The 16,646-nt window shown below is 15.2% G+C and overlaps 4 protein-coding genes across 4 annotated transcripts, besides 17 other annotated features; 1 reads left to right on the top strand and 3 right to left on the bottom strand. All coding sequences in view use genetic code 6, as the record gives it.

Annotated features, from left to right (window-relative positions):
* Positions 1 to 644: 644 nt before the first annotated feature.
* IMG5_098280 (hypothetical protein) lies at positions 645 to 2,073 on the bottom strand (the record flags this gene model as incomplete). The annotated part of the gene is made up of 1 exon (XM_004035440.1): positions 645 to 2,073. The coding sequence occupies exon 1, from the start codon at positions 1,491 to 1,493 to the stop codon at positions 645 to 647; it is 849 nt and encodes a 282-aa protein (XP_004035488.1). The 5' UTR covers positions 1,494 to 2,073.
* Positions 2,039 to 2,083: a microsatellite.
* Positions 2,084 to 2,239: 156 nt separating this feature from the next.
* Positions 2,240 to 2,283: a microsatellite.
* Positions 2,284 to 4,176: 1,893 nt separating this feature from the next.
* On the top strand, positions 4,177 to 5,299 carry IMG5_098270 (hypothetical protein). The gene is made up of 4 exons (XM_004035439.1): positions 4,177 to 4,370; positions 4,417 to 4,490; positions 4,540 to 4,633; positions 4,686 to 5,299. Exons 1-4 carry the CDS (start codon positions 4,221 to 4,223, stop codon positions 5,178 to 5,180), a joined length of 813 nt encoding a protein of 270 aa, XP_004035487.1. The 5' UTR covers positions 4,177 to 4,220; the 3' UTR covers positions 5,181 to 5,299.
* Positions 5,200 to 5,245: a microsatellite.
* Positions 5,300 to 5,479: 180 nt separating the features above from the next.
* Positions 5,480 to 5,538: a microsatellite.
* Positions 5,539 to 5,549: 11 nt separating this feature from the next.
* Positions 5,550 to 7,048, bottom strand: IMG5_098260 (hypothetical protein; the record flags this gene model as incomplete). Its single annotated transcript, XM_004035438.1, has 1 exon — positions 5,550 to 7,048. Exon 1 carries the CDS (start codon positions 6,795 to 6,797, stop codon positions 5,550 to 5,552), a length of 1,248 nt encoding a protein of 415 aa, XP_004035486.1. The 5' UTR covers positions 6,798 to 7,048.
* Positions 7,049 to 7,060: 12 nt separating this feature from the next.
* Positions 7,061 to 7,104: a microsatellite.
* A 164-nt stretch (positions 7,105 to 7,268) lies between these two features.
* Positions 7,269 to 7,370: a microsatellite.
* Positions 7,305 to 7,361: a microsatellite.
* Positions 7,371 to 7,663: 293 nt separating the features above from the next.
* Positions 7,664 to 7,707: a microsatellite.
* A 1,281-nt stretch (positions 7,708 to 8,988) lies between these two features.
* Positions 8,989 to 9,034: a microsatellite.
* Positions 9,035 to 9,429: 395 nt separating this feature from the next.
* On the bottom strand, positions 9,430 to 10,363 carry IMG5_098250 (hypothetical protein; the record flags this gene model as incomplete). The annotated part of the gene is made up of 4 exons (XM_004035437.1): positions 9,430 to 9,800; positions 9,880 to 9,993; positions 10,115 to 10,197; positions 10,260 to 10,363. The coding sequence occupies 4 exons, from the start codon at positions 10,361 to 10,363 to the stop codon at positions 9,430 to 9,432; spliced, it is 672 nt and encodes a 223-aa protein (XP_004035485.1).
* Positions 9,595 to 9,639: a microsatellite.
* Positions 10,364 to 12,373: 2,010 nt separating the features above from the next.
* Positions 12,374 to 12,429: a microsatellite.
* A 1,895-nt stretch (positions 12,430 to 14,324) lies between these two features.
* Positions 14,325 to 14,368: a microsatellite.
* Positions 14,369 to 15,969: 1,601 nt separating this feature from the next.
* Positions 15,970 to 16,021: a microsatellite.
* Positions 16,022 to 16,397: 376 nt separating this feature from the next.
* Positions 16,398 to 16,504: a microsatellite.
* Positions 16,417 to 16,508: a microsatellite.
* Positions 16,430 to 16,538: a microsatellite.
* Positions 16,441 to 16,538: a microsatellite.
* Positions 16,539 to 16,646: the final 108 nt, after the last annotated feature.

Below are 16,646 nucleotides of genomic sequence, written 5' to 3'. Positions count from 1 at the left end.
AATACATCCTAATGATAACTTTTATTTAAGTGAGATGACCGGAGATAAAGATGATACAATAAAAGGATTATAGACTTTATAAAAACATTTCTAAAATAAATGAAATAAAAATATAAAATATTTTATTGATATATAGGTAAGTATATATAAAATTTGATAAATTAAAGTAAGAAGATTAATTATAATATAAATTATATATAATAAAAGGCATAATATAAATATATATTTATATTAAGTTTTCTTTATATTTATATTTTTATTTTATTTATTTAAAACTTTTTTTAATGTTTATTTGTTTTTATAAATTAACTTAACTAAAAACAAATTATCATATTAAAATATTTAAAAATACATTAAATATTAATAAAGAATAAACCTTTTTATAAATTAAAATTCACTTATTTAAAAAATCAAAAAAAATGATTTTTTTCCAAACATTAAATACATTTTTTAAATAAATACAATTATAGATACAAAATATAAGATGTGTTCTAACTTTTGATCAGTATAAATATTTTATATTTTTAATTAAATAATTTATCTTATTTTTCTATACATTTTTCAATTTTTCAGATAAATCATCATCTAATTCTTTCATGCTATCGTCAGAATCTAAAAAATAATTAATTAAAAAAAAAAAGAATTCATAAAATATATATATATATATTTGTATTTAAAAAATTAAATACCAGTGATATATGAAGAATCTGTTTAATATTATTCTAAATAAATGTTTTCTTATTAAACAGTTTTTTCTTGATTATCTTAATTTTATTTCTATTTTTCCTTTTTAAATTTATGAACAAAAATATAAAATATTATAACCTTATCCTTTTTTTTTTTTTTTTAAGTCTAGCTTATCTAATACAAGCCAATTTAACTTTTACATATCTTTCTAATCTTCTGCTTTATTTCGGTGTAATTTCATCTAAATCTAACTCTAATTAATTTATATCTGCAATACAAAATTACCTATCTGTAATAATTTCCCAAACACCAATTAAATATTCTTAAGGTAAACTAGTAATTCTTTTAGAAAGTTATTATTTTTCTTCTAATGTCATTGCTCTTTCCATAATAGCTTATTTAGACAATCTTCTATTTTCTTTATAAAAAAACCTTCCTCCATAAGAATGATATTCTTTTAACTCTTTTCCTAATTTATCAACTTTTTTTTGCAATTAATTAATATCATTATTTAATGGACTTTTATTATGTTTTTTTTTGAAATAATCTTCCATTTCTTATGCTTTTTTATATATATCCGAATCTTCCTTATTATATTTTTTAGCATTATTAAAAATTTTATAAATGTCAATAGCCATTTCATCTAAATTTGCATAAACGCATTTTTTAACATTATTTTCTACAGTATAAATATCCATTGGTTCTTTGATAATTTTATAATAATCAGGATTTTTTTGTTAAGAAATTGGTCTTAAAAAAGGTTCTGAATTTTTATTTTTTTTCAATTTATATATTATGTCAAGCATTTATTTTTACGCTTCACTTGAAATATTAGCTTTTTGTGTTTATTATTTGTTTCGAATAGATTTGCGTTTTTCATCTTCTTAAAGCTTTTATTATAATTATTAAAAATTACTTTATTAATTCTCACTTTGATGATCATATTAATAATTAAGCCTTCGGTTTATTTCATTATTATAATATCCTTCTTATTATTGTTATATATGACTATTTTCTAAATCTAATTAAGTTTCCTGTTTGCTTTCTTAATTATAATATTATTAATAATCTATAACACTACTTTAGGGTGATACCTTTGTTTTTTTATTCTTTGTAAATCAGAATATTTCTCTTCTAGGCTTTTTGTTGTATTGACTACTTGTATACTTTTTTAACCATAGTTTGCATTTAATTATATTAATTAAAAATTAGAAGGTAATAATTTTATTATTTATTCATATTGCTAATAATCTAGTCGAAATGTTTAAGGGACATTGTTAATATCCAATATTGAATCAAAAGATTTTATATCAAAATAAACACCTTTTTTGTATTTTTCAATCTTTTAATGTTATTATTCAATATTTTATTCAAAATTATTATTATTATTATTATTTGTATTGCTTTCCTAAAAATTCGTATGATATTAATTTTCAGATTCAGATTATATATTATGATTATTATAAGCGTTTAATGTATGCATATCTTGCGTTTGATAACTTATTAAATTTATACTTTTTTCTGTTTACATATTTTGATTTCGAGATCCTAAATATATATATATTTATAAATATATATATATATATATATATATATTTTTTTATTTTTTTGTGTTCTTATTTTTTTAATTTTTTAAAAATTAATTTTAAAGCTCCTTTAATCCGATATTATGATTGTAATTTTTATATTTTAATTAAAGGTTAATATATTTTATATTGAAATATAAATGATAAATTATTTTATTTATTAAATAAGTTTTAAGATAAAAAAAAAATAATAGGTTTTTAAATATTAATAATTTTAATTAAGCTAAGATAAGATATTATATTTTTTTATTTAAGTTAATTAATTAATAAATATATAGATATAAAATATTCTTTAATATTTTAATATTAATTATTCTTTTTTAAAAATTATGTCATTAGTTCGTAAAATTTTTATTATACATTATTTTCTTTATTTTATAATCAAAATTATTTGTTAAATTATAAGTTTATAAGGCGTCTAGAAAAATAAATATTAAGATCTTTTAAAAAAAATGAATTATTATAAATGTATTAAAAAGCATATTAGAATTATATATTATAATTATGAAAAGAAAAACAAGTTACTTATTTTTAATTATTGTATGTTTATTATATAAATTACAGAATTATAATTTTAGATACTTAATTATAAATTATTCTTATTTACCAATAAAAAATATATACGATATAAAACTTTTGAAAAAAATAGATTTAAAAATTAAGATTTCTCAATTATTATATTTTTTTTAATTTATTTATTATAAATTAAATATAATTAAATTTTAACATTTTTTTAATAAAAAAAATTATTAAAAAATTAATTAAATGTTAAAAAAACCTAACCAAAAATTAAAAAATACTCACAATAATATTGAATATAAAACAATAACTACAAATAAATATTTAGAGACATAGTTACTTTAAGACTTAAAATAATTTTGTTTAATAATAAAATAATTTGCAAATTTTTACGAAAATTTGGAATTAAGCAAACAAAGTTTAGCATTATGTCCCGATTTCAATTTAAATGATATATTTAATATGTTTGATATTTAAAGCAAAGGTATTATTTCTTTATAAGATTTCGAATAATAATTAAAAAATATTGATATACATTATATTTTTTAAGATATAAAAATGTACTTTACAAAATATTAACCAATATAAAATTAAAAAATAAAGTAAAATTAATATATTATTATAAATAGTTACATATATAAATTATAGATTTTCTGATTTTGTTGATTTTATTTTACCATAAAATAAATAATATTCAAAATTAATAAATGATAGAGTTTCATAAAATATTAATAATTATAAGAATTATTCTTATTAAAAAGTAAATAAATTATAATTATTATCAATTTAATTTTTAAATAATTTTCTAACTAAGTTGTTCTAAAAAGAAACACGTATTTTATTTGCTAAGTTAATAGAAAGTCATTTTTAGCAAGCTTATATAATAGAAAGCTTAATTTAAAGCTTACATAAAAAATAAAATTTTTGCTTATAGAAACTTTTAAATGCTATAGATTAATATAATGATTATGTTCATTTAAATGACGTACAAAAAAAATTATTATTATTTATTTTAAATAATTTTTTGATAAAAGGTTCTAAAAATAATGATGATTTATGGGATTTATCTCAATTAAAATGAAATATAGACTATATAAAATAAATTCAAAATATTTAAAGATAATAAAATTAGTAAGGAAATATTATAATTTTATGTTTCTCCATATTAATAATAGTGATTTATAAAATATCGTTTATATTAAATATATTTATTTTGTTTATTTTAATAATAATTCTTTTCTTTTTTTTTTTACGAATTATTTCATTATTTTAAAATATACAAATATTAATTACGTGTTTAAAATTTACAATTTAGTAAGAATATCATCTGTAATAATTAATTTACATGTGAAAATAAAAAATTATAATTTTCTGATATAAATTTAACTAAATAGATTAATATTTATAATATAAAAAAAGAAAATAATAATGAACGATTTTACTTCTTGGTATAAATCACAACCTTTTTTCACAAGAACTATGTTTACAGGACTTGTCGCTACAACAGTTTTAGGATCATTTGAAATATTTAGTCCGATGTATTTAGCATTAATACCTGATAATTTGCTGAAACTATAGGTAAAAAAACATTTTTAAATTTAGATATTAAAAAATATTGTTATAGATATGGAGATTAATTTCAAATTTCTTTTTTATGGGTTTATTTAGTCCTAATATTATATGGACAATATTCTTTTTGTAAATAAATAAAAAAAACTATTTAATTTTTTTTATTTATTTAAAAAAGGCATTTTTCATTCAGTAGGCTAGAATCTTTATTTAGACCTTAATAATTAGCAGATTTACTATGGCTTGTATTATTTAATATGCTAGTTTTAGATGTAAAATATATTAACACTATTTAATATTAAATAATTTTATATCTAAAAAAAGATAATTGGATTAATATTAGGATATAATTTTCTTTTATAAAGTTTAATGATATCATTTATTTATATTTGGAGCAAAAAAAAACCTTTTGAAGAAGTGTATTTTTTATTTGGTTTAAAAGTTAAAAGTGCATATTTTTGTTTTGTTTTAATTGGATTTCATTTAATTACCGGAAAACAGATATTTTAAGATCTTTTTGGAGTTGCAGTAGGACATTTATACATAATTTTAAAAGACATTTTACCATCAAAAAATTACAAAGATTATTTATAAACACCTGAATTTTTGTAAATAAAATATAATCAATTTATTTATTTATTAAATAATTTAAATAATAGCAAAAGGATTGTTTTTAAATATATTTTAGGGAATACAAAAATAATTGGTGGAGTTTTTGGTAATGTTGAATAACAATAATAGTAACAATAATAGAATCAATGGAGACAATTTGCAGGTAGACATGTCAGAATAGGAGGAGAAGAAAGAAGAAACTAATGAAAAAGAAAGTACTGAAGTTTATAAAATAAAAAATATTATTAATATAAAAATATATATAATAATAATATTTCTTATATATAAAATATATAATCAATATAAATAAATAAAATCATTATTATAATATTATTTTATTTGTATTATTTTTTAAAAATAATATATATAAAATAAATAATTTTATTTAAACAAAAATATTAAAAATGTAATAAAGAAAATAATATTTTTTTATATGATAAAAATAAACAGAATTAATTTAATATAATTAATAAATATAATAAAAATTTATAAAATAGATTATAGCTTATATATATATATATATATATATATATATATATATATATATATATATATATATATATATTAAAAAATTATTCATTATACTTTCTGAGTTAAACATTCTAATTTAGCATTAGTTCCTAATACATTATTATTAGAATTTAATTCATAAACCGTCTTTGAAATATTAGGTAAGTACATATTATCGATTTCGTTTTTTGTTTTTCCTTTGCTTTCTTTTACAATAGTTAATACAAAGAAATAACAAAGTAAGCACATAATTCCAAAGTATCCAAACAAATAATAAATATCTTTAATATAAGGAACTACCAAGGTAAGAATAAAACCACTACACCAATTACTAAAAGTAGCAATAGAAACCCCTTTTTCAGGTAAAATCTCAGCATTATAAAGCCATACGACCGGTCCTAATGAGAAATTAAAAGCGAAATAATACAAATAAATAAGAGTAACAGATAAACCTTCAAGCCCTGGTTTATCTACAGCAGATATAACACAAAGAACACCTTAGAAAATAGAACAAAGTAAAGCTCCATACATAAGAATAGTTTTTCTGCCCAAACAATTTACAAAGAAACTGCTAGCAACAGCAGCAATAAGAAGAACAATATTAGAAATTAATGAAACAATATTTTTTAATTCAAAATTATCTATAGACTTTCCAAAAATTTGTCCACTATACATAATAACGGCATTAATACCTGACCATTATTAAAATACTTACAACATACATCCAATAAATACTACCTTTATATATTTAGATGAGAACATATCAATATATGATTATTTTGTTTTTTGCATTTACTGAACTTATTCTTTCACTTCTTATTTAGCTTCAGCAATAAAATCTTGTTTATATATTTGATTTAATAATTTATCACATTATTATTCTTATCCTTTTAAGTAATAATAAAGTGGAGTTTCATAATTACAGAATATATTCAAGAAAATAAATCTAGGAATAGTAAGTAATAAAGGAAACAAAAATACAAATCGCCAATAAAAATCATATTAATTAGGTTTTTCTTTGAAGAATAAACCTAAAAATGATCCCATTATGATTCCTATATTTATTGAATATCCAAATGACATTCCCATCTTTCCTCTTAATTGTATTGGAGAAATTTCCTATATGTATTAAGGTACTAAACTGCTGTTGAAACCTGTAACACATCCTGATATTAATCTACTAGCTAGAAATGTCCATATGTTAGGAATTTGACTTAATAAAGTTGCTAGTACTCCTATTATATCGGTTAATAAAAGAGCATTTTTTCTACTTGTGTATTCTAATAAGATTCCTGCTGTACTTGACCCAACCATAGCTCCAAATGGTATGCTGGCTGTTAAAAGAGATTCTAATATATCTTATAGGCTTTATCTACGTTAAATACTGTAAATATTGTATCCTTGGCTAAAGAGAATACACTTATGCAATATCCAAAGAAAAATGCTCCAAAGGCAGCATTCATTGTTATTAAAAATGCTTTTGAGCCGGATATGTAGTGATTTTAATTATGATCAATTTTATTATCTTTATTAGAAATTCGCTTATTTTTTATTTATTCTTCGTCCATTTTTTTCTTATTTTTTTTTAAATTTAATTATTTTTTTAAATTTAATTTTTTTTGGAATATAAATAATATCAGAAATAATATAATGATATAAATATTATTTTTTTAATTTATTTACCATAAAATTAAATAAATTATATTATAATAATATTTAATTTAATTAATTTTAGTTTAATTTAGGTAAAAAATATATAATAAATTGTATATAGTCAAAATATCAATAAAATTTATGTGTAAAATAATAAATATAAAATGAGTATAAAATTATTGTATAAAATTATTGTAAAATAGTATATAAAATAATGTATAAAATAGTCTATAATAAATAATTAACATCTAAAAATTTACTTAAAATAGTTGAAATGGACTTTTATTTATATATTTTAAATAAGAATTAAACATTAAAATAAAATATTATAATTAATAAAAATTTTATTACTTTTTTTTTAAAAAAAAAAATCCAAAATTTTCATGATGCTATATTTTTTAATTAATAGGTTATTATTTATATATCATTATTAATTTATAATATTAATCTAATAGAAAAAAATAAATTAAATATTATTATTTTATATAATAGATATAATTCAAGTATAAAAATACTTTTTTTTTTAAATATATATATATATATATATATATATATATATATATATATATATTTAAAGATATAAAAAAATTAAATAATTTTTTATTTTATAATTTCAAATTTATACAAACCTAATATAGTTTTATTTTATTTAATTCATATAATAATATTTAATGTATACTATAATTATATATGTATTAAATATTATTTTTATTAAATTTATGATATATTTTTTTATGATAATAATATTTTAATAAAATTGTTAATAAATAAATATATTTTATTTAATTATTTATATTATAAGAAAATATTTATAATATTTTTTATTTCTTATATTTATTAATTAATATATAATAATTTATATTTTATGCAAAATAAATTATTAACTAAATCAATTAAAATTCATATCATTCATAGCTATTTTTTAATAATTTTTAATATTATTAATATGCATTCTAGATTCTTTAGTTTTCTATTGTATGATCTATCCGCAACGATTAATTTCAGACTAATCAATACCATCTAAGTCTTTAAGAGAACTAGGATTTAGCAATTTTCCTGATTTTTTTTGTTCAAATTCGATTTAAGATTTCATTTTTTTTATCAACCTATTAAAATATTATTAAAAGCTTTATTCATTTTCAATATTCTTATTACTCTAATCTTGAAATTGGTTTTTCCTTTTTTTCAATGTTTCTTTTGATGAACTTTATTTTTATGGTGAAAAATTTTTGCTTTTTTCTTTTTAAATGTCAAAGCAGAAGAATTAACTTTTTAAAAATATTAATAATTTGGATTATAATATCCCGGTCCTAAACTTTATAAAGAAAAATAGTTTTTTTATTTTAAAATATTTATTTTTGGTAAATTATTAGATTTCTAATTTTTATCTTTTTATAAATAAAAATAATCATCAATTAACATTTTTTTTATTTTATATTAACTAAAATTTATTGTTTTTTCCTTTTAACTTTAATTTGTTATTTTAAATTCTTTATTTATATCACTATTATAATACTAATTCTGCATTTTTATCAAATTAGGATTTATTTATTAACTTACTTTTTTAGGTTACTCGTTTTAAATACACTTTTTTTATTATTTATAAATAATTTGTGGAAATTCAAGAAGCTCTTAAGGTTTTTTTAATATATTTCTAAATTTTTATCCAAAAAAAGAAATATTTCTTGTTATTATTAATTATTAGTTCCGTTAAGGAGTCGAAAATTTACTCAACTTAAAGCTTTATAATTCATTACTGTTATCTTTTTATCCTTTTTTTTATTAAGGAATATCAGCTTTTTTAGTTAATTGTTAATTTTATTAATCTTTTTTTTAATTTAAAATTTTACACAATTTATTTTAATTTTTTTTCATTTTTTTTAAATTTTTTTAATTTTAATTAATATTTATTATATCATTTTATTCATTTTCAAATATTTACTTTCTTTTATCTTATGAAGTATAGTAAAAATATTTAGAGAATTAGAATGTTGGCTTAAATGTAAATTTGTTAGAATTTTAATAAATTTAGTTTAATATTTATTTTTTTTCTTCTTGAGTTAAGTTTTTTATAGAAGTCATTTTATTTTAACTCTTTTAATTTTAATTTTCTTCGAATAAAAATTTATGTGTTTATTATTTTACATTCATTTTTTTTTTTAATTTATATATATAAATAATATATTTAAAAAAAAAAAAATTATTTATTATTATACTCAGTATTAATTTTTCGGACACATAATTTTATTAAAAAAGTAAATTTTTATTTTATTATTTTTAATAGATATTTATCTCAAATTAATGTACATTTACATTTCGTTTTTTATTTATTATTTTCCTATTCATATATTAAAGGTTATTCTAACTACTAATCTTTTTAATCTTCCTAATCTTATTTAAATTCATTACAATTTATATTTTTTGATTCAAGTACATAATCTTTAGACTAAATTACTGATTAAATATTTATATTTTTATTATTTAAATATTTTTCTTTTAATTAATCTTTTATATAGTTAAATAGCTGTTTTTATAAAACAATTAAATATATCATTATTTTTATATATACATTCTCAATATTATACCCTGTTTTTGCCGAAACTTCAAAATATTTATAATTAAGATTTTATTAAATTAAAAATTATTAAACATGACTTTCTTAAACTTTTCTTTTTTTATATAGAAGATTCATTAATTTAAAAAAAAACATATTTTATAAATAATTATTAAGATAAATATTTACATTTATTCTGATAAATCACTTTTGTTTCCAACTATTATTATTATTTATTCTTCTATTAAATTATAATCTTTTATATGATTTAACCAATCATTTAATTTATTAAATGTAATTTAACTATAAATAGAAATTTAAATATTATAACAAAATATTAATATATATTATATTATTTATAAAACATATATATTCTAATTAAATAATTATGAATATTTTTAATTAGATTTTGTTTTAAAGTTACTTTGTAATATCGAATACTATTATAATAGCACTTGAATTATTATATAATCCTTTTATTACTGATTTAAACGACTCCTATCCTGACTTATTATTTTTATAAATATATAAATACATAATAACATTATTTTAATTAATATAAGAAATACTGTGTCCCATATTTAAAATGTTAGCTCTTCTTTACTATTATATTCAACCTTTTTGCTTATAAATTCTACTCCTATAGTAGAATTATAATCTGTTTCAAAAACATTTTAATTATATTAGTTTAATATGCTAGTTTTCCCAACTCCTTGATATTTTAATAATTTTCAATATTTTTAATGTGAAATTTATAATTTTCATATATGTTTATAGTTATTGTTACTTTATTCACCAACAAAAATAAGTTTACATAAAAATAAAGGATAAAAATTACAAGATTATTACTCCATTAATTTTAATTATATTATTAAAATTAGAGTCTAATTATATATAATTTTATTTTGATTTTTTTTATTGTATTAAAAATTAAATTAAATTAATTAGCTTTTTAAAAATAAAAAAAAATCTATATATCTAAAATTAATTTTTATAATTTATGTTATTTTTGATTTGTATTTCATTTTAGTAAAAACTTTTTAAATATAAATAAAAGAACAGTTATTGTTTTATAAATGTAAAATGATTTATAAAATATAATCCTTAAATGTCTTTATTTTTATTTTTTTAATCAAAGGGATATTATATCTTATTAAAATAATAATAAAGAAGAACAAGAAAATCCTAAAGTTCAATCTAAAAAAAACTCGAATGTAAATTTAACTTATATCATTCATATTATAATAAAGATTTTTAACATAAACATATAATTTATGTCTCTATTTAGCGAAAATTAAAAAAAAGACCGTATAGTACACATTCAAAAACTTAAAAAGCTATTCCAATTGCATTTAAACCTATTTAAAATAAATCCTTATTAAACTTAAATTAAAAAAATTAATTAACGGTTAAATAATAGCCAATTAAAAGCGAAGATTAAGAAAAAAATTTTAAAAAAACTATACCTTTGAAAATTCAAGAGGATAAAGTAAACTTAATAAAAAATTTAAAATAATATAAATTATTTTTTTATTTTTTTAAAAATTTAATAAAATAAAAGGAAACATTGTATTAAAATCAATTATAATTAAAAGAATAGTTAAACTAACTTTTAATAGAAAATGTTAAATTAAAAACTAAATAATATCATTTATAAACAGATAATAATAAATTAAAAAAAATAATTCATGAGATAGGATAGTAAAAAAATTCTTAATAATTACATTCGGATTAAAATATAAATGATGTAAATTTATAAATATTTAAGTATATAAGATTTATTATTTAAAAAAAGTCAATAATTATTCAAACACTTCGAAAAGAAATAAATTATTTAAAAAAATAATTGTAAGATAAAGAAAATCATATTTAAAGTTTAAAAAAAATAATAAAATAACAATGGTATAAGAACTTGAATGTTAATTAAAACATTATATTAATGAAACTATAAGATTATAATCAAAATTATAAACAAGTCAAAATTTTTCTAAAATTAATTAAAATGAAAGTGTTAGTAAATATGTTGAATAAATTATAAAATTAAAAGAAGAATAAATACAATTAAAAGGAGAAATTGTTGTTTTAGAAAATGAAATTCTAAAAATGAAAGTATGTCATATATGTTTATTTAATAAAATTATAAATATATAATTAATATTTTTTTATTATAATTTAATTATATAAAATTATAATAATTTTCCATTTGTTTTTAATAAGTCAAGAAATGAATTTGAATAAAACTTTAATATAAAATCCAGCGAATTTTAAATTTTAAGAAACCAAATAAATGAAAATTAAAACATTTAAATAGAATAAGATAGATATATTTAAAGTTTAAAATAAGAAATAAAAGAATTAAGAGAAAAAAATAATTTATATTAAAGTTAAGAATAACATATATTAAACAGGTTACTATTATTTCCTAAACTTTATAACATATAACTTTTTATTTTTTTAAATATTTCATTTTTATAGACATTATTAAGAAAAATTATTAGCTAAAAAAGTTTAAGATAAGTAAAATGAGATCATTTAATATCAAGCAAATTTTAATGAAATAGAAAAATAATTTATGGTATTAAAATAAATAATGAAAATATTTATATATATATATATTATTAAAATAATAAGTAAACATTAGAAAATAAAATTAAAGAAAATGAATTTTTGAAAAAACAACTAGAAAATTATAAAAAGAATTATGAAAATTATATAAAAGAATATTAATAATTTTAAAAATAAGATTTACAAAGTGTAAATGTTTAAATAAAAAAATTAGAAGGACCTCAATATTTAAAAACACTTTAAGAAATTAATTATTAGAGTGAAATTTAAGCATAATTAAATTAAAAAAAAAATCATTTACATTATAAAAAACTATTTAAACTTCAGATATTCAATAATTGGCTATTAAACTAAATTTTAAATTTCGATTATAAAAAATTCATTTAGATAATTTATTAAATGTTTAAAATAAATATATATTTATTTAAAAGTTATAAAATAATAAATATAAAGATAATTTTTGACTAAGAAACAGAATAAAACGGAAAAATAAAAATTTAAAAACTTAAATCAATATTTTCAAATTAACCTTTTAGCTTATAAGAAGATTAAGCAATTTTACTTTCAAGATATTTAATAGAAGATAATGATTAAAGTTCAGTCGAGTTTAAAGAAACAAACACTTAGAATAATAATGTTGTGAAAAGTAGATTTAAATATATTATTGGTAAAATAGACATATTTGAATAAGATTAAGAAAATATAATCTAATAAGAATTATATTAAGTCTTTTTTTTATTTTTTTCGATATTTATTTTATTTAACAAAAAAATTTAAAAAATAGATATTAGAAAAATATAAATAATCTTTATTTTAATAATTATAATTATATTAAGAGTCTAAGAATAATTAATAATTTACTAAAGATTAATTAAATTAATCTTTATAATATTTAGAAGTTAGCTTAAATAAAATTTAAGAATAATACATGTATTTAAAATTATATGAATTTACTGGCAATACATGCTTTTTTAATTTAGAAGATATATAAAATTTGATTTAAAACTTAAAATAAAAAAATAATTAATGAGAAATATTTATTGGAACAAAAAAAAAGATTATATGAAAATTTTATATATTATTATATCAAATTTACTATTTTTTTTTTTTAACTTTTTATATCTATTTATTTTTGCAAAATATATTTTTTTAATTATGAAAAATAAATAATAATTGTAATAAACATTAAATTAACAATAAGGAAATTCAGAATTAGTTTGTTAAGAATCTAATTTTAGTTTAAATAGTATTTAAAATTTATAAGCAAACAATAAAAAGAAAAATGAAACTTAAATGACCTAAATAAATAATGAAATTTTAGAAAGAAAATATAATGACCTTTTCTTTAATTACACAAATGAATTGTAAAATTAACTAACATCTTTTAAAAATAAATTTATATAAATATATAATTTTTAAAACAAAACTAAAGATATAACTATCAACTAAATCAATATTGTAAAAAAATTTGTTTTTAACAACAAAATTTGTCTTGTAAATTTCATTTATTGAAAATGGTAAGATCAGTTGTATAAAAATTTTTATTTAATGAAATCGAAATGATTTATTTTATGTGCATATTAGATAATAATAAATGGAATATTGAAGATAAATTATTAAGAGAATAGGCATATTTCATGAAAGATTTTTTGAATATGACAGAAGTTAAAAATTTACTTGAATATAAATCTGTATTATTGTATTTACTTATAATTGCTTATTCTGTAAAATATTATTTAAATGACGAAACAGATATCAAAATTTATAGTCCTATAGTTTAAAGTATTTTAAAAAATTTTTAGGATATATTTTATTATTGGAAAAAAAAATATTTTGATGACTCTTTAATTATAACACCAAATATTATGAATTAAATATACAGAAAATTTAACGATAATATAAATTAAAATACAAATAATAAAAGAAAATTCAAGGATTATAATCATTTAGTTGATACAATAATCGAAATTTCTCGCCCTTATAACAATAAAAATGATGATAATAAAAGTTAACATAATAAAAATTCTGAAAACACAAACTATGGCAACGAAAAATATAATAATTAAGCTCATAATAATATTAAAAACCATAAAATTTAAAAAGATAATAATATAAATAATGATATTAACAAAATAATTTTAAATGTTAACAAAATTTTAAAAAATAATAATGAAAATTAATAAGGAGATCAATAAAAGAATAGTTAGTAATTAATTGAATATTTTCATAATTTATAAAAAATATAATTTCAAAATTAAGACAATTAAGTAAAATAGACATTTGATATATGCAATTCTATTAACGAATTTTAAAACAAATAATAGCTTTCAAATATATTAAATTAATAAATTTAAATAATTCAGTATAATTTTCTCTGTAAATAATAATGAAAGTAAATTTAATTAATTTGATTAAATAGTACAAAATACAAATTTCTAATATTAGCAATATGGCTCCTTATTTAATTAATAATAGAATCAATAATTCTAGCAATAAAATATTAGTATACTTTAATAATAATAACTTCCTTCTATGCAATTTTAATCATTTCCTTACTATTAAATTACTAAGCATAATTAAAAAGAAAGCAAAAATTTTGATTAAATATAATAAAATTAAAAATGATATACAACTTAATTAATTATCAATAAATATTAAAAAACTAATTTATATTTTTTATATATATTTATTGGATAATAGATTTATGAAATTTATATATTTTTATGAAAAAATATTAATTAGAACTTTTTAATTAATAGAAAAATAAAAAAAAAATTGAAAAAACATAGTTTAAAATTTATATTTGTTATAAATATATTACTAGACGATATAGTTTTAAATCTATATAGAAATATGAATTTGCCAAGTTTTTTAAAGTTAACTTCATTAGTTATTTAATCTCCCCATCAATTTTTATTATTTATTTCTATCTTTATTAAATTAAAAAATTTAATTCAAAGCATTATTTTTATTCATATTTAAATAAATTTAATATATTTTGCAAATACCTATTTATTGTAAAAATTGTTAATTTTCTTAAATAATTTAGGTTTGCCAATTTAGGTTTATTCAATTTTTTTCTACTTTATTTTAGATAAAATATAGTTATGTAATCAAAATAAGTCTTTATCTATATAAGAGACATATTAACATAATTATTATCATAAAAAAGCCCACAAATATTGTTTTTGACAATATATTCAAAACTAAATTAGCTAAAAAAAACAGAGTAATGAATGCATTCAAAATTTATATATTTTTAATATCTTTTTGTTGAATTATACTATTTAATAGACTATCATAATTTTATAAACTTACATATTATTCTTAATATTATTAATAGTTATATTATTAATATAATTTAATAATAATTATTTTTTTGAAACATTTATATGATATATTAATAATTATTATTTCGTTTTTATGATTACTAATATTAAATTTATACTGGTTTTATATTATATATAATTTATTTTTTATAAAACAGATATTTATACAAATGCAAAAATTTAGTAAAATCCCAATCATTCTTAAAAAATATTATATAAAATTTTTAATTTATATAAATTATAAAATACTATAATTTATAATAAATATTAATTAATTTAATAAAATACAGTAAAATTAAAGGCAAATAGATATTTTTTTTAAGATATTATAAATATAATAAATTATAGATATATATTTATAAATTATAAATATATAATAAAATAATATAGAATATTTTGATAATTATTATAGTAAAATTTTAATTTATTATATAAAAATAAAATAAATATATTATTGTATTATATATTAAAATAAATTTAAGAATAAATTTGAAATATTTTTGCTCTAAATATATTAAATATAATATTCATATATTTAAAAATATTGTACTTTATATAATCTTAGTAAAAAATCATATTAATATTCATATTTAAGAGATATAATTATATAATTTAAGAATTTTAAAAAATGAAGGCAAATAAAGTTACAAATATTTAAAAATTTTAAAACTAATTCAAATACTAAATAAAGTATATTAATGTTTTTGTAAATTAATTGTTATATAATCTATATATTTACAATAAATATGTTAGTAAAATTGATATAATATAAAATATTTTATAAATTTATAATCTTAAAAATTATATTTCTTGAATAAAAATGAAAAAGTAAAAATAAAAAAAAAATATAAAGATAATAATTATAAATTAAATATAAAAATAAATATAAATATAAATATAAATATAAATATAAAAATAAATATATATATATATATATATATATATATAATATATCATCTATATTTTTTTTTAATATCTTAAGATAATATTTTTTATCTTTACATTGTATATTTATCTTCATTTTTTTTTTCTTACTAATATGATATTTTTTTATTTTAAATT

Source organism: Ichthyophthirius multifiliis (assembly GCF_000220395.1).
Source record: "Ichthyophthirius multifiliis unplaced genomic scaffold scaff_1120509250839, whole genome shotgun sequence".
NCBI classification, from domain to species: Eukaryota; Ciliophora; class Oligohymenophorea; order Hymenostomatida; genus Ichthyophthirius; species Ichthyophthirius multifiliis.
The sequence above is the reverse complement of the archived record's forward strand: the minus strand, read 5'-3'. Positions and strand labels throughout refer to the sequence as shown.